We start from the raw sequence: 21,543 nt of genomic DNA, 5'->3' as shown, positions 1-21,543 counted from the left end.
CACACAAACAATATGATCTGTTCCTTTAATAAGTCAAGCCCTGTTTTGTATTTAATCTGGCTACTTAAATGAACAGTTCACTTTGAGTTTGTAATATAAAATGCTTACTTATGCACAGCAAACAAATTTACAATATAAATGTCTGAAAACTGAAAGAGTACATGACAGGCCTTGCATATATAACCTATATAACCTTACACCTGTATCTCCCGATTTGCAGTTTGCTGTCTTATTGTTACTGATGAAGCCACACAATGGAGGTTTTATTAACTCATTGATAGTGGCAAGCCCTGTCTTTTCCAGGCACAAATCCTGGTGAAAAAACAATTGCAGCAAACAATGTCATCTGTTCTAATAATCTTCAGACTCTGAAGATATGTTAATTTACTGGAAAACTGTACCTTTAAAAATACACACTGCTCATGCACATAAACAATAACCAGAACTGCTAGTCCAACCTTTTGTCTTCAACTACCTTCTCTATATGTATTTATTGTATCCCCTGTATAATGCTGCACAATCTGCTGGCCACTTACAGATAATAATAATAATCACAATACGACTCTGGGTTTTAATTGAGGCAGAGGAGAAAATAGTAAAACTGGCATGGGAGGGTATTTCTTTCAATGTGTGTGCGTGGGGGGGGGCTCTCTGTGCAGCGAATAAGGGGTCTTTGTCTGTGAGGTTTTCATTGGAATATGGGGTAGCATCACTGTTGACACATGGACAGAGAATATGGTTTTACCTTAAGTGTTCCTTCAAACCTGAGGAAGAACGGAAACCCCAGAAAGCTTGGCTGTTAATATGTAATGTTAGGCTAAAGCAAACGTACTGAAACACACTGCAATATTCTGTTATGTTGTGCACAATACTGTGAGCTTTTAATAAAGGAAGGATATTGTATGACTCGCTATCGGTAGCAATAGTTTTTATCTCTTGTGAGCATGGGAACTAATATGTGAGGTGTAATGCGACAGAGACCGTGGGGAAAAGTGAATCTTCCTGTCAGGAGGCGGAATAAAGCTTAGGGGTCTGGGAGGAAGGAAGTTTGGGTTTGATATCAGAGAAGGAGAAGATATATGTGCAACTCAGTGCCAAATGGGGTGGACTGTGGAACTCAATGAAAAAGGGGGGAGGGGAATGTGGGAGACTATCAGTGGGGCATATAGAAGGCTGTAGGGATCTACCTGAGGGATGAAGGGGGAGGGATAGATGAGGATTAAAGATTAACAGGTGCAGAAACTAATATGGGGGGCTGATATGGGGGATACAGAGCACTTAGGAGCAGCGGCACACACATGCGAACAATGGTGCTGTTAAAAGGACAAAGAGGTCAAGTAAGATGGCAATGGCAAACTATAAAGTGTGTACAAAGAAGAGAAAACTGGTTCTCAATGAGAAAATGGTGTAGAATTGTGCAGAAGGAATTTGAATGCAGGGTTAAGGGATGGTGTGGGGGTTCTGTAGGTTAAAGTTAGTTTGGGGGAGAGTAAAGATTTGGGAAATACAGAGCCCTTGTGAGTGGGGGAAGCAGGTTCTTGTCAGGATCCTGAGAGTCACTCCACAATAAGAGCGTCTCACAGGCGATCACATGGTGTATTGTTGAATGCTAAACACTTCATCAGAGACAGGGGGGTGAGGGGAGAGGAGAACAAAAAGAAAGATACAGAGAGAGAAAGCCTGAGAAAGAAAAAAATAATAGAAAGCTAAGTAGACACACTGAATCTGAGTGATAAGTGGGGGAAGAAACATTCACCTCTTTGTTGCTGGAGAGGTTTGGAACTCATTGCACAGCAATGCTTAGCAAAATCCTGTCTGGCAGCCTAAAGGTTAAACAGTGGCAGAGATTGGAACAGAGCAAAGAAAAAGGTGGAGGAGGGGAAACTATGGACAGAAGAGAGGGACAAAGAGAGATATCCATAGTTTAAATGACATTCGAAAAAATAAATATGCAGCAAGCTCCATTATTAAAATAAATTAAATTATATGAAGCTGGTTTATTCTGGCAAAACCCATACACCTGTCACTCCGTTTTATGCATGAATAGACAAACTGTGCATTAAGGGGGAAAAAACTTATTAATACAGAAAAAATGAATAAGATAAACAGATCTCTACCTGGGTGTTTGGTGGACACCCTGCACTATACCAGATCTCAGAAGAGAGACTCACAGAATTAGGGCAGAGGGCAAAGACACTGCACAAAGTATCCTTTTTTATCCTAAATACTCTTGAAAGATGTGACTGTGATATGGCAAATGAAGTGAAGTGTCAAATGAGGATCACATCAGACTCCTATTGTTTAATGAATAAACTGCTTTAAAATATAGGGTTGATCACAATAATTGTTTCATAATTATCCACATGTTTTCAATGTCAATGTGATCACAATCAGTCATTGTTTTCGTTTCAGTGAATTTGTACCAGTCCAGTTATTCTTATCACAATCCAGATTTTCTATACTTAACTGACACATTTACTGAGCCATTAATGACATTAAATTCAACAGCTAAGAAAAACTTTAAAAACCATAGAGAACACTTTTCACAGAGTACTCTAAAAGTTTTCGAATGTAACATTGGTTTTGCACACACACTGAAATCACCAAACATATACAAGCAATTCCTAATCAAAGTCTAAAAATAAAAATTAGGGAATTGATAACCTAACAAACCAACACACCCATTATACCAACATAACATCTGTTCAAATCCCTTAGAGAAACCAATACACCTACAGGGGTACCTCAGAGATATTGCAGGTTTGGTTCCAGACCACCCCAATAAAGTGAATATAGCGATAAAGTGAGTCACACAAATTGTTTTTTGTTTCCCAATGCATATAAAAGTTCTCAGTAAAGTGAATGTAAAGTTTCATCAAGTAGTGCCGGTTTTTAAAAATACTATTAAAAACAGGGGCACTTTCATTGATGAAACTTTACATTGCACCATAATTGTAGAAATACTTCCCTCTTCGTCTTGAAAGCCGCTCCAGCGCTTCGCCAGCCCGTCGCAAGCCTCTTCCTATGTCAGCAATGACGATTCTGGCATCCTCCAATCACGGCCTCCCCCCAGGGGAAGCATTGCCTAAAGCAACGCCGTGATTGGAGGAAGGCCAGAATCGTCATTACTGACGTAGGAAGAGGATTGCAATGGGCGGGGGAAGCGACATCATCAGCGATCCGGCTTTCAAGACGAAGAGGTAAGTATTTCTACAAATACGGTGCAATGTAAAGTTTCATCAATGAAAGTGCCCCTGTTTTTAATAGTATTTTTAAAAACCCGGCACTACTTGATGAAACGTTACATTCACTTTAAGTGTGCAATACCATTATGTGTAAAAAAAAAAAAAATGTGCATACCTTAATTAAAAAATACTTTATTTCTAAAAAATGCTAACAATCATCTCAGCATTCAGGGAGTTGTAATCTTATTTTCTGGTGGTGCGTATAAATGTGTTTTAAATGTGTATATATTTGTATTTATATGTTTATATGTGTATTCATGTGTATTTATGTGTTTATATTAGTATATATGTTGGGAAAATGGTGCTGATAGACTTGCTTGACACAGGGTTGCCAGCAAAGCGCAATAAAATGAGATGTGCCTGTATCTTTATGGTTTTCGAGCACAACATTTCAATTGAACACATCAGCTATTAGCATCATTTTTTTCAGTTTTAAAACTGTGGTATTAAAGACGCAGATAATTTTGTTAGTCTTTGGGGGTAAAGATTTTGAGCTTCAGAGGTATTAACGGCAGAAGCATTTGTAAATATTGATCCCTGGAAAAAAACACTAACAAAATCGTCCAGAAATCTTTCACTATTGAAAACAAGCGCAAAATTGTGATCAACTCCTATATTATTTACACAATGCTAAATGTGCTTGTGTTTAAACATGACAGTGTTTAATATGCACAGTCACGATATTCCGAGGGTCATTGATTTGCCTTTAAGCCCCTCATATATCAATCAATCAGTCTTGAACGCTGGTAGAGTGATTGATAACAGAACACGCATACAATTATTTTGTATAAAAGATATTGTGCATGTTTATTGCGCATTAGACAAATTACTGGAGAGTTGGAGACATGTTTTATGAAAGTTTAACACTTTAAATTTGTTTCTGATACAGTGAAGTGCAATATTGTTGCGTGGTTTGTTGTAACAAGATTATTAGCATTTGTAATGCTTTCTATATACAAGTCTAAAATCCGCTGATCTGCTGAAGCAGAAAGGGCAAGGAAGACAGCCTACTTGGAAAAAAGAGTGGGGGCACAAGCGAGGGGGGATATGGAGGAGCTACTTGCAGTAGGGGGAGAAACTACAAGAAAGCTACTTAACACAGAGCTGGAAGCTATAGACAGTCATTAATTATTGGCTTACTGCAAATGAGTCATAAATATGGAATTGCAGGGGATAGTTACTAACTACAATCTTCACACCTTTTATCTTTGCAACTGTATAAATAGGAACAAACGAGGATTATTCTCATTATGCATTGATATCAGGACTGAGTTTTATGTTGCATTAGAATAACTGATGTAACCGATAATATGTGTGAGTTCTACAGACAGGTGGTTATCAATAACTGCATAAGGGACTATCTAATTAAAAAAAAAGTTTTTTTTATTTATACAAACTATTTAGCAGCAATAAGGCACAGTATTGCAAAATTCCTATATATATAAAAAAAGTTTTAAAACTTAAACAATTATTTGGAAACGTTTATCTACTGCTCTAAGCAATCACATAGCTAAATTTGGTCAACTTGAAGCATTTCAAAGAAAGCCTAAGATAAAGAATTTTCCTTTAAAACCAAGAGGGCATGCTTACCCAAATGTCCTGGAAAACATATGAATATCCTATTTTTGGACTAAGGGGGTTAAGTTACTAAAGATCCCTCAAAGTATTTTATAAAAGATGTGAAGATGAAACACATAGATTACAGTATATTAATAAAGTATATTAAAAATATTAAAGACAGAACTTTTTTCTATGATTTCTCTTTGATAATCAGCCCTTGGTCTTGGGACTGCCTGTAAAAGGCCCAGATTTAAAATATTCAGATAAAAAAATATATCAGCAGGCCCATTGCATGTGGGTTTAATACATGGGTCACCAAACTTTTTAAATGAGAAACCACACTGAGTTAATTTTCACATCTTTAGTATGATCACATTTCAGAAATCCTATTAATCTTAATAAAAAATAAATGATATACAATAGACAGACAAATACTCAGGATATGCCAGTATGCTGTTTAACAAAATGTCACATGCTGTTTAACATTATGCCACATGTATCTTCTACTTAGTCAAAGGGACATAAAAAAATCGGATTTGCCTATGAATTGATTAATTATGTATAGTAAAAAAGCTTTGCTATACTGTATACATATATTTATTTTGTCCGATTTCGGTAATGTAAATCTAAAACTGAATTTATTCCTAAATCTCACAAAAATTAGAATTGCAAACCTGCTTCATTTTAACTTGTTAGTTGTTCATAGTTATTATGCAATAATATAAAAAAATAGTTTCATATCATGAAAAAAACAAACATGAGAGCAGTCTATTACTGTTATAGGATTTGAGCAAGTGATGAGCCTCCTGCAGTATACACCAATTTTCATAAAACTGCATGTAATAGACACTACTATAAAGAATAATATGCACAGATACTGATATAAAAATCCAGTATAAAACTGTTTAAAAACTTACTTAGAAGCTTCCAGTTTAGCTCTGTTTAAAAGGTTACTGGAACACCCACTGCAAGTGGGAAATAGCATACACTCCCCCTCCTTACACAAACAGAAGCAAGCTGGAGTAGGTATACGTCGGTATACTCCTAAAACTTTGGGGCTTGGCTAGGAGTCTGAAAATTAGAGCAATATTATTTTAAAATAAGCAAAACTATCCATTTAAAAAAAAAAACTGTATTGGCTATATAAATGGATCATCTACAAAACATTTATGCAAAGAAAAATCTACTGTATAATGTCCCTTTAATGGTCTTAGGTGGTATTAACCACTTAGATGCCAGAGAGGTTTTCAATGGCTTGAATAGCAATGTGCTGAATTCTTCGGCAGCAAAGCATTTAAACATTTTGACCCTACCTTAAAGGGACATAACACACTTTGAGATGGTAATATAAAATAATAAATTGTACATATTTAAAAAAAACTCAGCAATATACTATATATATATATATATATATATATAGTCCTCTTTTTCTGTAATTTCATTCTTAAATAGTGAGCTTTTCAGTTCCTTTTAGAAATGGAAGTGCAGAGCACTGTTATATTCCACAGTCATTAGCTGCACACTCTAGTGACCTATTTATAACTGTTCCTAATTGGCCACAGCACAGAAGGTAACCTAAGTTACAACATGGCAGCTCCCATTGTTTTATAGACACTAAAACTTTACATTTATTTTATCAATATTTAAACAGCTAATGAAACTTCAAAAAATACATCTACATGTTATTCTAAGACTAATCTTTTCCATTAATGCATCATTCTATGTAGCATTTATTTAGTGTTTAATGTCCCTTTAAAGGGCCAGTGTATTGTAAAAAAAATACTTATATTATCTAATTTGTTTCATTTGATTGGTATTGTTTGTTGAAGGAACAGTAATGCACTACTGGGAGCTAGCTGAAAGCCAACAACAAGAGGCATATGTGCAGAAACCAATCAGCAGCTTCTGAGCCTACCTAGGCATATGTTTCAACAAAGGATAGAATGAGAGCAAAACAAATTAGATAATAGAAAAAAAATGGAAAGTTATTTAAAATTGCATACACTTTCTGAATCATGAAAAAATACTGCTACATAAGCCTTTAAATAGACATATTCAATGAAACACAAGTGTGTGTGTGTGTATGTATGTGTGTGTGTGTGTGTGTATGTGTATGTGTGTGTGTGTGTGTGTATGTGTATGTGTGTGTATGTATGTGTATGTGTGTGTATGTGTGTGTGTATGTGTGTATGTGTGTGTGTGTGTGTGTGTGTGTGTGTGTATGTGTGTGTGTGTAGGGGTGGGGGGCATTAGTTCTTAGTAAATTCTAAGTATGTGTACCAGAGATGGAGAAATGAATTTGTGAAGTTTAAGTATTTGTAGCCAAAAAATAGATTTAATTTAACTGGTCTGGTTAACTTATTATTTATTTAAAAATATTGTCACACATTTTACCAACACAATCTCCACAGATATTAATGGAGGATCCTGGTATACGTTGAAATACGATTTTCAAATGGAATGGACTCTATTGCGAGAAAACTCTAATCAACGGATAAAATGCAAATCACTTAGACATATTTACACCAAAAAAAAAAAAGGGGAGAAAAAAAGACCGTATTTAAAAAAAGTAAAGCTGGCTAAGGCACATCCTGGTACAGTGAGTAGTGTCACAACGCCCTGCTTGCTTTAGTGATATAGCACCTTCTGTATCCAACAACTGCGTAACTTAGTTTGAGGCAGGAACATTCAAAACGTAAATCCATTTGCACAATAGGGTTGGCACTTTTTCCTGTAGAATATGGTTCAAAAGGGGAACAAAATGAAATGCAGAAATATAAAAAAGACTAAACAAAAATGAATGAATTCAATAAAAATAAAATCATTGCTGTTTTTTAAAGACTCTGGCCAGCCCCCCTCACTCCCTACCTAAGGCACATTGTTTAGGTTGTGTACAATACAGCCAATTAGAGACTGTATCTTCTGAACCATTACATTCAATAGGAGCACACACCCAGCATCTCCATGGCGCAGAAGAGAGAGTGACTGTCCACAGTGTCACTAAATTTAACATAACTAAAAATAAAAATACCTGCTGGGTGGCATACTTTTTTACGTCTTAAGGGTCAATAAAAAAATAGTATATATCTCCAACGTAGTACATAGAGGTCCAATATACAACATACACTGTCATGTTTTTACATTTGGGGCCACACAGCTATGACTTCAAAGCAGGCATTTTAATAACATAAAGATTTTGCTGAGAATAATGGGCTTAAATGTTGAACTAGGAGATCAGCGATGCCATGCTGGGCACAGTGAAGGAATTTTGCTTGCAATCATAGAAAGATTCACACCTGGCGGCTGTGTCTGGGGGCAGGGTAGTATGTATTTCTTTGTTGTGGGGAGGGTGGAGGGACACTGTGAGTCTCTGTTGATGGGGAAGGGGGGTTGTTTTGCCATGTCAGGAATGTGGGAATTTGCTGTGAAATGACAGAGTACACAGATCAGGTCCCAACCTGTTAAGGGAGCACCCACCACAAACATAATACAATACACAAATTACACTGTCATGCCAAAAATGTTTAAAATTATATACTTGGGGGACTCTTCAAAACAAAGATAGAGGTAATTAATATCAACTTTAAAAACTGCCAAAGCAGAAATTGGGCAACAAGATGCTGTATAGTCTGTGCCAGCCTATGGTATTAGCTGCAGCCACAGCAATGCACACATGATTATTAAAAAAATAAACCTCCCTAACACAGTTCTGAAAAACAAACTGCAAGGATATAAATAAATTACAGACTGTGCTAAGATCTGGGAAGATGTGTCTGGTTTATATCATAAATCTTATCAGGAAATACTATGGCAATAGTTTGTGCAGCTAAGAAAAAAAGAGGTGGAGACTGTAATTATTCTACAGTATCCTCAAATTTACAAATTACTTGCAATTTGATTTATAACAGTTCATTCATTTTACATTAGCAATTTTACTATGGAGTGGGGTATTTGTATAGCTAAAATAAGGCATTATTTAGCCTCTGGGCTCCTCCATACACTGTGGTCTAATGTCTCAGTTTTTCTGGGCAGGTTTCACCGAAAAGTTCTGCACGCACCTCTGTCTTGGAAACAGGCTGGAACATGTTAGTTGGTCATGGTTGGAGGGAGAACACGTTCTAAAAAGTATAGTGGCATCTTATCCTGCATCCTCACCTAGGCTAATGATAAATTATTTACCCAGGATATAAAAAAAAACATGCTGAGAAGAGGTAGTTCCTTTAACATTATGTGATTTCAAAGAATATAAAACTGAAGTGCATTACAATTTTGAGCAGGGGTGTGTTTTTAACACAGGTCTCTTGTATTTGTTTTATTTATCTGTATTTGTTTACCCATATAATTATCTCCCCCTTACTCATGTAACCAGTGCTACATAATAATGCTGATTCAGAGATAGTTTTACTGTGCACAAGGTGCACTAAATATATGTCAATATGCCACATGTATTCAAACAGTGCACAAGAAAGCAGGTGGTACCACATAGCACATAGATGATTAAAGGGACACTGAACCCAAATTTTTTCTTTTGTAATTCAGATAGAGAAGCAATTTTAAGCAGCTTTCTAATTTACTCCTATTATCAATTTTTCTTCGTTCTCTTGCTATCTTTATTTGAAAAAGAAGGCATCTAAGCTAAGGAGCCAGACAATTTTTGGTTCAGACCATGGACAGCACTTGCAAGTGTATTGCTAAATGTTTCTACTCAAAACTGCAATGCACTGATCTTTCAGTTTCGTCTGTCATGTGCCTTTAAATAATGCACAAAACTAAAAGAAAAAATGGAGCAAAAAGGAATTATATATTAGGGGTGGGTAACCTTTTTAAATAAAAGGGACATGAAATCCAAATGTTTCTTTCATAATTCAGATAGAGCATAAAATTTTTAAACAACTTTCCAAATTATTTCTCTTGTCAAATGTGCTTCATTCTCTTGGTATCGCTTGCTGAAGAAGCAGGAACGCACTACTGGGAGCTACTTGACAACATTGATGATCCAATCACAAGAGCCATATATGTGCAGTCACCAAACAGCAGCTAGCTCCCAGTAATTGCTTCTCCTGAGCCTACCTAGGTATGCTTTTCAACTAAGCATAACAAAAGAACAAAACAAGTTAGATAATAGATTTAAATTGGAAAGTTGTTTAAAATGTCATACTCCATTTGAATCATAAAAGTTCAATTTTGATTTCCAGTTCCTCGAAAGGCGTCAGGGTATTTTTAATCTCTGTATTGTGACCATAGAAAAATTATTTCAATTCACCTTGTGTAGGACAGAGACAAGATTATGTTCCAGCTTGCAGAGCCCAACTAACACATTGTGGAGACTGTATTCATTGAAACTAGAGCATATACTTCTATATACAAAAACTGCATGTGAGGAATGCTTTAGTGAGATGAGTATTATAAACTTATATATACACATAGAAGCAGAAACATATACATTGAATCTGCGCAGTAAGGAATATGCCAGTACCAGGCATGTAGGGAACTTTATGAGGGAAATGGTACTGTGTATAATGGCATTTGAGGGGAGGGATAAAAAGGAAGAGAGGTCTGCATTTTGACCCCAGGACAAACCTGTTATGTGCTAAAAAAAAGTTATATGGAACAGTCTACTCCAAAATTGTTATTGTTTAAAAAGATAGATAACCCCTTTATTACCCATTCCCCAGTTTTGCATAACCACCACTGTTATATTAAAGGGACACTGAACCCAAATTTTTTATTTTGTGATTCAGATAGAGCATGCAATTTTAAGCAACTTTCTAATTTACTCCTATTATCAAATCAAATTTTCTTCATTCTCTTGGTATCTTTATTTGAAATGCAAGAATGTAAGTTTAGATGCTGGCCCATTTTTTGGTGAATAACCTGGGTTATTCTTGCTGATTGGTGGATAGGATAACTTAATCCACCAATAAAAAAGTGCTGCCCAGAGTTTTGAACCAAAAAAGAAGCTTAGATGCCTTTTTTTTTTTAAATAAAGATAGCAAGTGAACGAAGAAAAATTGATAATAGGAGTAAATAAGAAATTTGCTTAAAATTGCATGCTCTATCTGAATCACGAAAGAAAAAAATTGGGTTCAGTGTCCCTTTAATATACTTTTTACCTGTGATTACCTTGTATCTAAGCCTCTGCAGACTGCCCCCTTTTTTCAGTTATTTTGAGTGACTTGCATTTTAGCCAATCAATGCCCTCTCATAGGTAACTTCACGGGCGTGAGCACAATGTTATCTATATGGCACACGTACTAACGTCCTCTAGATGTGAAAATGTGTCAAATGCATTCAGATAAAGCATATAAGCCTACCTAGGTTTAGCTTTCAACTAAGAATACCAAGAGAACAAAGCAAATTTGATGATAAAAGTGAATTGGAAAGTTGTTTAAAAGGACATGCCCTATCTGATTCATGAAAGTGTATATTTGACTAGACTGTCCCTTTAAGAAATAAAAGCAAGGAAATCTTTCTAAAGGCCACTAAACAGAAATTGTATTATCTGATTTGGTATATTCAGAAAGCTATCCTGAATAAACAGGAAGGTGAAGGATGGAATATTAAAGAGATGTATATGGTGCCTTTGTTTTACATGCAATACCCTCAAAATAAGACCAAAACTTTTTTTATGGACCTTATTGCTCTATTAGCTCTCCCCACTTGGCTACACACTTCTCTGTCCAACTGGCTTATTCCTGTCCTCACTGTGTCCATTCAATTTATATTCTTCTGGGTACATGTGAATATTTATGCTTTTGGTATTTAAAGTATTGTTTAATTAAAGATTGTTTATACAGAAATAAATATTTTTCATATTCTAAAATGTGCTCACTCATAAAGAAAATAAAGCAGTGGGTCCCCATATTAAATGATTGGACGCACCAGATCTTTGGATACATTACAAAGCAATAGACTGTATATCAACCATAGAGCTGTGATTAAAAACAAAAAAACACATGCAGTCTGAAACCTTATAAACTTCCCTCTTTCTTTGAATACTTGTGTATACATTTAAATCTGTAAACCTTCCAAAATATATCCCCATATAATGCCACAAAATATACTGTCCAATAGCACTGCCACTCCTTAATACGCATCATTACAACAATACTTCCAAACAGCTTCTCATTTCTAAACTGCTTACTTCTCCCCACCCCCATATACTTGTGCTCGATCTCTATACCCTCTTTACATATGCACCAAATTGTCTGGGCTCCTTTCTATACACACAAAACCCTTGTATGTCATCTATCTATACACACTATTCCACACATGCTTTACTTCCTTCTAGCTACACCTAAACATTCTGCTTTCATTCAGATGCTTTATTAACATCACAAGTGCATTATACTTTAATCCTACCCACCTCCCACATCCAACACATCCCAACAACAGGCCATTCACATACAACCGAAAACCCTGAACCCTTTCAACCTATATGTCAACATTCTGCACCCTTCTGCCTACACCCCAACACACTGACACCCATCTACCTACACCCCAACACACTGACACCCATCTACCTACACCCCAACACACTGACACCCATCTACCTACACCCCAACACACTGACACCCATCTACCTACACCCCAACACACTGACACCCATCTACCTACACCCCAACACACTGACACCCATCTACCTACACCCCAACACACTGCCACCCATCTACCTGCACCACTAACCATGCCACCCATGTACCTGCACCCAACACCATGCCACCCATCTACCTAAACCCCAACACACTGCCTTCCATCTACCTACACCCCAACACACTGCTACCCATCCACCTACACCCGAACACACTGCCACCAATCTACCTACACCCCAACACACTGCCTTCCATCTACCTACAACTCAACACCATGCCACCCATCTACTTACACCCCAACACACTGCCACCCATCTACCTGCACCCCTAACCATGCCACCCATGTACATGCACCCAACACCATGCCACCCATCTACCTACACCCCAACACACTGCTACCCATCCACCTACACCCGAACACACTGCCACCAATCTACCTACACCCCAACAGACTGCCTTCCATCTACCTACACCCCAACACACTGCCACCCATCTACCTAAACCCCAACACACTGCCACCTATCTACCTACACCCGAACACACTTCCACCAATCTACCTACACCCCAACACACTGCCACCCATCTACCTACACACCAACACACTGCCACCCATCTACCTACACCCGAACACACTGCCACCAATCTACCTACACCCCAACACACTGCCACCCATCTACCTACACACCAACACACTGCCACCCATCTACCTACACCCCAACACACTGCCACCCATCTACCTGCACCCCTAACCATGCCACCCATGTACCTGCACCCAACACCATGCCACCCATCTACCTACACCCCAACACACTGCTACCCATCCACCTACACTCAAACACACTGACACCAATCTACCTACACCCCAACACACTGCCTTCCATCTACCTACACCCCAACACACTGCCACCCTTTTACCTACACCCCAACACAATGCCACCCATCTACCTGCACCCCAAACCATGCCACCCATCTACCTACACCCCAACACACTGCTACCCATCCACCTACACTGAACACACTGCCACCAATCTACCTACACCCCAACACACTGCCTTCCATCTACCTACACCCCAACCCACTACAACCCTCTAACCTATGCTCCAAAACCCTGCCACCTTTCAACCTATATATACCCTAAAGACCTGTCAGCCATCTACCTATACATAACTACTTATCACACTTATACCTATACACTTATTCCCTAACACCCTTCAAACTACACCCCAACACTCTACCATGCTTTAACCTACACAGCTACACCCTGCCACTTTTGTACCTACTTCTTAACAACCTGCTGTCAATCTACCTATAACTCGAAAATGTATCACAATTCTAACTATACACTTACACCGACACCCTTCTTCCTAACACCCTACTTACTACCTTCCACTCTTCTACATTTACCCCAGTACACTGCCACCTCCTACCTCTACCACAAATTCTTCATTCTACCTAAAACCAAACTGCTCACCTCTATTCAACATGCACTCAAGTCATCACCCCTTAGTGCCTGACGGATTAGCACACACATCATAACGCCCTGTATAACGTATGCAAACACTAAAGAATAATGTCTAATGCCAACCAACACCTGTTTACACTCCGGAGCATACTAACATTGTGTATATAAACTATATATTTTATTTTTTATCATTCATAAAAATCCGCAAACAACTAGCTCTTATTTGCAATAGGGTAAAACCAATGCTTACATCCTTATAGACTGTCTGCCAGAAGGGAATACATAATACAGTTGTACCACTATATGTACCCAGCATTGTAACTGCAGCCTGCGCTCTACATTCATCCCAGCAGCAGCACTGTAGCATACATGGGTGTCACAGCTAACCGTATCTCCAGTAGTAAGTATAAAATATAAGGAGGTGAATATCTCATGGGGACAAACAAGATGTGTGTGGGTCAGAGATAACCGTGTCTCACTATGACTCAGATGAGTGTGCCTGGCCAAGTTGCGGTTGTGTCACTGGCGGCAGAAGTATCCCCTTACCAGGCAGCAGCAGAAGCAGCAGTAACATATCCATCTGTGAGTTCAGATCTAAAAAATAGAACAAATAGTTCGTAAGGTCTCGGTCGGTTATATGTTTCCCTGGAGGTCTCCAATGGGTATTTGCTCTCCTGGACGTCTCTGGTTGGTATATGCGCACCGGGATATCTGGATATCTAGTAGTTTAGATACGAGGTAATAGCTGGCTACTGTCGAGTGGGAGGGTCCGACTGCACTATTTCGTGTGGGCGTGCCTGCTTTTGGGTATCTCGGTAATGAGCTCTCTGCATGTGTCTCTTGATGTCCTTAGTCTTTATATTTTATGCCCAAATTGTCTCGGGTGTCCCAAAGCGTTGACTGTCCTGTCCCTTGTCCTGGGTTACAGCAGCCTTTGTGCTGAGTCCCACAATCTCTGCACTGGTTGCTGAAGAAGAGAATAAAAGGGTCAGCACAAGACTCCTCCCTCACAAAGAGATCCCGCCTTCTAACACAGAGAGAACTCTGCTTGCGATAGACATCTATTAGAGAGGCTCCTCCCACCTGATTGAGTGACACCTTGTGCTGGCTGCTAAACATGCTGACACACCCCCTGCAGCCCACTGATGGAAAAGCACCTTGCGGTAGCCGAAAACGCCGCCTAGCCAAGACCCATTTAATTTCCTGGCATTATGTTTCATCATTGTAATGGTAAAAGCTTATTTTAGCCTCCGTCATTATCTGCTTGGTCATACAACGTCTGTTTGCTGTGAGAGATTGAAAAGATATTAAATACACTGCTGGGAACAAGGTATTATGCCCAAGAGGAGCAGAAGGGGTGGAAGTCATCACAAAACTGTACATTGTTATAGGACAAAAAACTCCCTGGGCTGGTGAGATGCTAAAGGAATGGGTCCTATTTTCCTGGTCAATTATATAAATCAACCTTTATACTGCATTTTCGTATGGGAAGGAGATACATATACTGTACTGTATGTATTACTAAAGGGCACAATGAAAATCATTATTTAAAAATCATATACAATGAACAATTGAACCATTCACACAAAAATACTCAGGAAAAAAATTGTTCCTCATTAAGGTGCATCAAAAATCGTAACACAATTGTTCACCAAAAGTAATATTTTATCAAAAATGTAAAATTTGCATGTAAATTACACAGAAATACATTGTATTGAAGTGAAGGTAAAGTTACCTATATGCCGAACTGTATTAGTAATTGGTGTTCAAAAAATAATATGACTTTCATTCATAATTTTTGTCAATTTTGCTGCTGAATAAAATTATTGCCGTTTTTACTCACTTATTTTCTGTCCGCAAATTCAACCCGTTGCTTGTTTGTTTTTTTCTTTAGTTGGTCACGTTTTTTGAGTAGCCTATTGAAAACCTGGCCGTTAGGCGGCCGCCAATTGTCGTCATCCGCCTCCTGGATGATTTGCGCATGCGCTATTTTTTTATCTTGGAACCCACGCACGCACTCGTTTTGCGCATGCGTATTCTTATTGTGCCTGAATCCCCATATTACATAAAAGGATTCGCTGATTAGTGCACGCGCAATAAGGGGTGAAATCACAGATTTACACAGGCGCAGTTCAACGGAGCACTGTGAAAACGCCTTTGACTGATGTTTAAAGCGCGTGGGACCAGAAAATAAGGAAATAGTGGCTGGGAGGAGTCAACATCGGAACGGTGGTGAATCAAAAAAAATCTTTTATTTCATAAATGTAAAAGAAATTGGGATAAAAAGTTAGTGATCTGCTTACTGAATGCTTGACAAATTCATTATTGTATTCAGAAGGTTACCTTCACTTTAAATATGCTATGCACATTGTGAATCATAATTGAAGTACACTGAATGTGCAAAAAAAACCCCATAGAAATTTGTACTAATAGGTACAAAATACAGTGTAATTTTTTTTTGTAAAATGGGCGTTGCATGAGCGTGAGAAATTTTCTCTCAAATCCCTGCATAATTCTGTAAACATTAAGCCTTACAGTTCTCAGGTTTTTCTCGCAACTTAAAAGGTGGCGCTTTTATCAAAATACTCAAAAAACTTACTCTGAAAAGAAAACTTATACATATGAAAATAGTATTTTTAAGGTACAGTGCAATGAAAACAGCGTAATTTGATTTGTTATAGGCGTAATATTAACCCCTTAACCTTGCACGTCACGGGTTATTATGGGTTTTTGGGTCATAATAGCATGGGTCTTGCCGCCAGCAGCAAGACGGCGCAATTACAACCTTCCTCCCTCCAGCAGGTCTCATAGAATAGCGAGGTGAGAGCCGTGCTAATAAAAAAGCAATTCCCTATTAAAGACCAGCGACGTACCGTTAAGGGGTTAAAGTTTAAACATACACAAGGTCTCCCTCTATACTTCACCCTTCATTGCAAACTTTTAGGTAACCGAGAGCTCTCATTATTTTTATGGGAGTCATCTCGCCACTAACAGGGACAGACCCTTTTTTATAAAATTCCATGAGGAATGCACCTGTGATTGTCGGGGTGGAAAACCTCGTCTAGACTGGAGAATTTTATAGGATCGCCCCATAGAATAAACTTAAATGGCATTCTTAATTTCATTAGAACGTGTCATTTTAAGACTAGTGACCCTACACTACTGTAACCTCAAATTTGCTCCGTTCCCAAGTTATTCTTTGTTGAAGAGATGCCTAGGAAGGTATCTGGAACACTACATGGCAGGAAAGCACTGCTATCTAGTGCTCTTGCATATGGAAAACATTTTTGCAAAACAGCTGTCATATAGAGCTCCAGACACATGCACACTCCTAAGCTTACATCCCTGCTTTTTCAACAAAAGATACCCAGAGAGTAAAGAAAAACTCATCATAGAAATACATTAGCATGCTCTTACGAATTAGAGCATGTAATGTTTCAACTATTATGGCCCTTTAATAAGATTCAGTTAGACGTACTTTCTGAATCACATCACTCATTTTGCTGTATTCTTTACATTTGTTTCAAAACGAAAAATGAGAGGCCTCATTAACGAATAAACCAATGAACAAATTAGGTACATTACAAATTGACTTCATTCGTTCGGGGCCATTAAAGTTGAGAAAGGGTTCAAAGTTCAAATTTTCTCTGTTCAGATGGGAAAGGTTTCAGAAGTTCAAATATGTATTATTCAATAAAGTTGCCCAGCAGTTTTACTGTCAGTTGATTGATTCTTGTGTCAGCCAACAAGTTTGTAAAAATCACATTTTGCTCTTGGCTATCCCAACCTCATAAAAAAAATACATTTACAGAAACATTTCAGAGAAGCCGAGCTGTGGCCATCATTCTTGGTTACCACTACTGCATCTGCCAACTTTTTTATTTCATGGTGTGTATTCATTTGTAAATGAATGATGTCACTAGAAGTGACATCACAGGAAGTAAGGTGTATTCATTTGTAAATGAATGATGTCACTAGAAGTGACATCACAGGAAGTAAGGTGAAATGTTAAGATAGTTATTTAAGAATGCTAAAGGGCCATTCTAGTGAAAAAAATGGCATTCTCTCATTTGTTTGACCATGTCATTTAACTAGTGATGCAACAAGTCTACACATAGTTAAAGTACAACTTGAGAGCCACATAAAACTGCTGATCCCAAATGCAAACTGACAATTAAACAACAGAGAGAGATAGTTGTACAGCTTGGTTGTGCAACTATTGCTGCTGATTGCGTCAACATCATGTTCTGCTCGGGAACAGCAGTTCTCTGCAGCTGGTGGGCAAAGGGTTAAACACGTAGACTTGCAGAATTGGTAGGGATAAAATTGTATGCACTAACAAATTAAACTCTCCCCTTCTTAAAATCAGATCCAGAATGTTTGTGATATTTTAGATGGAGTTTAATTCAAGATGAGCTATAATTTACTTTTTAATATAGATATGAAATTCAAATATCCTGTGCTCTGCCGCCCACTTCAAAAGCCAGTTTTTCTGTGAGCTTACGGTTTGAATTGTTGTCCAATCAGAGCTTTTCCTATATGGCACTTTTGTTGTGCAAAGGTTTAGTTTCTATAAAATACTTAAAGGGACACTGAACCCAATTTTTTTCTTTCGTGATTCAGATAGAGCATGCAATTTTAAGCAACTTTCTAATTTACTCCTATTATCAATTTTTCTTTATTCTCTTGCTATCTTTATTTGAAAAAGAAGGCATTTAAGCTAAGGAGCCAGCAAATTTTTGGTTCAGACCCATGGACAGCAATTTTTTTATTGGAGCTGTCCAATCAGCAAGGACAACCCAGGTTGTTCACTAAAAATGGGCCGGCATCTGAACTTACATTCTTGCTTTTTAAATAAACATACCAAGAGAATGAAGAAAATTTGATAATAGGAGTAAATTAGAAAGTTGCTTAAATTTGGATGCTCTGTCTGAATCATGAAAGAAAAAAATTGGGTTCAGTGTCCCTTTAAGTTTGAACTCGTTTTCTATTTATCTCTATTTTTGCAAACAAAGCTGTGTGAAATCCTATGTTCCACACAGCCCCATTTGGAGAGTCTCTTTAATTACCTGTTTTATTTTTGTCAATAATTGTCTTCAGCAGGGGAAACAGATAAAGGGCAACTTAAGTTGAAACATGCTGGCACCCATTACTTTATAGAAACTCTGTGGAATCCAACAATTTTATAGGAACGGAAAACAAAATACATAATGAACAATATATATACTGTATTGTAAATTTTTGTAACTACACATAATTAAACATTTTATATTACAATATCATACTATTTAATATCCCTTAAAACAACAAACAATGTTTGACAGCAGCTCCAGGGGGGCTCCAGTCAAGCTACTGCATGGGGAAAGTGACAAGTCTGGGGGGGGACCCTGCTTTTAAAGAGACAGTCAACACTAGAATTTTTGTTGTTTAAAAAGAAAGATAATACCTTTATTACCCATTCCCCAGTTTTGCATATCCAACACAGTTATAATAATACACGTTTTACCTCTGTAATTATCTTGTATCTAAGCCTCTGCTGACTGCCCCCTTATTTCAGTTCTTTTGACAGACATGCAGTTTAGCCAATCAGTGCTCACTCCTAGGTCACTTTACGTGCATGAGCTCAATGTTATCTATATGAAACATGTGAACTATTGCTCTCTAGTGGTCAAAATGTATTCAGATTAGAGGCAGTCTTCAAGGTCTAAGAAATTAGCATATGAACCTCCTAGGTTTAGCTTTCAACTAAGAATACCAAGAGAACAAAGCAAAATGTGTGGTAAAAGTAAATTGGGAAGTTGTTTAAAATTGCATGCCCTATTTAAATCATGAATGTTTTTTTTTGGACTTGACTGTCCCTTTAAGCAGATTTAACTCCTCTTGTTGTTCCTGGAGACAAACACAGTGCAATATTGTTCACAGCCCTGATAGGAGCTCCCACACCTTCTAACCCCAACTGCACGTTACCTGATCAATACCTTCTGCCTCAAGCAATTAGTACAATGTTAGTTAAACTTTATAGTATAGATAGACAGACAGGGGTGGATAAATATAACTAGTCTGGTGATAAAAAAAAAATATATATATATAAGCTATTATAGCAGACTCTATAACCTGAAGGCACAACCACTCTCACAGACCCTAGAGCAATACACAACCAGACACAAGACAAAGCAATATGTCCTTAACACTAAACTCCAGACACTGAGTCAGGAGGCCACTGACTTCCTCGAATCCCCCATCACCCAGGAGGAAATGCAAATAGCCATAAAGGACCTCCCTAACGGAAAGAGCCCAGGGCTGGATGGGCTGGGACCTAAATATTATAAAACATTCCTGACAGACTTACTCCCGCATTTGCAGGAATTATTTAATAGACTGCCTGAACTGAAACAATTGCCATCAACAATGTTGACGGCATACATAACTGTCATCCCTAAGCCAGGAAAACCAGCAGATGAACCACAAAACTATAGACCAATTTCGCTATTAAATGCGGACGTCAAGATACTGGCCAAGGTCCTGGCGAACAGAGTAAACAAATTCCTACCCGAACTAATAGAAGCTGACCAAGTAGGGTTTATTCCGGGGAGGGAAGCGAGGGATAATACCCTTAAAGTGACACAGTTGATTGCTCACACCAAGAATAGAGGCGTGCCACTCGCCCTGTTATCTACAGATGCAGAAAAAGCGTTTGACAGGGTGAGTTGGCACTTCCTAAGGACGGTATTAGAAAGGATGGGTTTTGGAGAAAAATTCCTTAAAACAGTCTTTTCATTATATTCCAACCCAAATGCGCAAATTAAGGTAAACAGGGTTCTATCGGAACCCTTCAATATTACTAATGGAACCAGACAGGGGTGCCCACTGTCGCCCCTGCTGTTTGCAATCACCATAGAAGCATTGGCAAATAACATTAGAGCTAACCCCCTAATAAAAGGGATAGAGATGGGAGGCAGGGAAAATAAATTGGCCATGTATGCGGACGATTTATTATTCACAGTCAGTGAAGTGGAGACATCTATACCAGCCATCCTGGAGGAACTTGAAAGATATGGCGAAGTGTCTCATTTTCATCTAAATGGCACTAAGTCAGAACTGACTCTCTCACTGACGCCCGCCTCCTTGGCCTGGCTCAGGCGACATAGTCCCTTCGTACTCGCGGATAAAACATTGAAGTATCTAGGTATCAAATTGGCAGCTGATGAAGCAGACATGTTCTCTAAGAACTACACAGCCATCAAAGCAGCGATCACTGCAGATCTCTCCACGTAGAGACATAAGTCAATCTCATGGCGGGGAAGAATCCATGTCATTAAAATGAATGTTCTTCCCAGGATACTATATGTGCTTCAGACACTACCGATACCTATACCTGCAGAGTTCCTCCCATCGCTGCAAAAAATAATAGAAGATTATATCTGGCAAGGGTTAAAACCTAGAATAAACAAGAGGACTATGTATTTGCCTAGAGACGAGGGTGGACTGGGTCTTCCTAACCTGTTGCTCTATAGGAGAGCCATACTTCTCCAAAGAGTGGTAGAGTGGTGTCAGGGCAGCGAACAAAAGATATGGATACAACTAGATAGAGAAGTAATGCAAACGGGAGATCTAGCATCCCTCTTATGGACTCATAAAAGACACAGAAAAGCAGACCTTACCCACTATCCATTGTTGAGAGTAT

General features: G+C 38.2%; 1 protein-coding gene across 1 annotated transcript in view; it reads right to left on the bottom strand.

The window, feature by feature from the left end:
* Positions 1 to 14,851, bottom strand: part of BCAM (basal cell adhesion molecule (Lutheran blood group)) — a 77,725-nt gene extending 62,874 nt beyond the window's left edge. Inside the window, exon 1 of the mRNA XM_053690865.1 lies at positions 14,406 to 14,851. Within this exon, the coding sequence (XP_053546840.1) occupies positions 14,406 to 14,439 (34 nt within the window). The 5' untranslated portion in view covers positions 14,440 to 14,851. The remainder of the gene's footprint in view (positions 1 to 14,405) is intronic.
* Between the last annotated feature and the right edge of the window lie 6,692 nt (positions 14,852 to 21,543).

This window comes from Bombina bombina, chromosome 8, assembly GCF_027579735.1.
Source record: "Bombina bombina isolate aBomBom1 chromosome 8, aBomBom1.pri, whole genome shotgun sequence".
NCBI lineage: Eukaryota > Metazoa > Chordata > Amphibia > Anura > Bombinatoridae > Bombina > Bombina bombina.
This window is presented reverse-complemented; position numbering and strand designations above follow the sequence as displayed.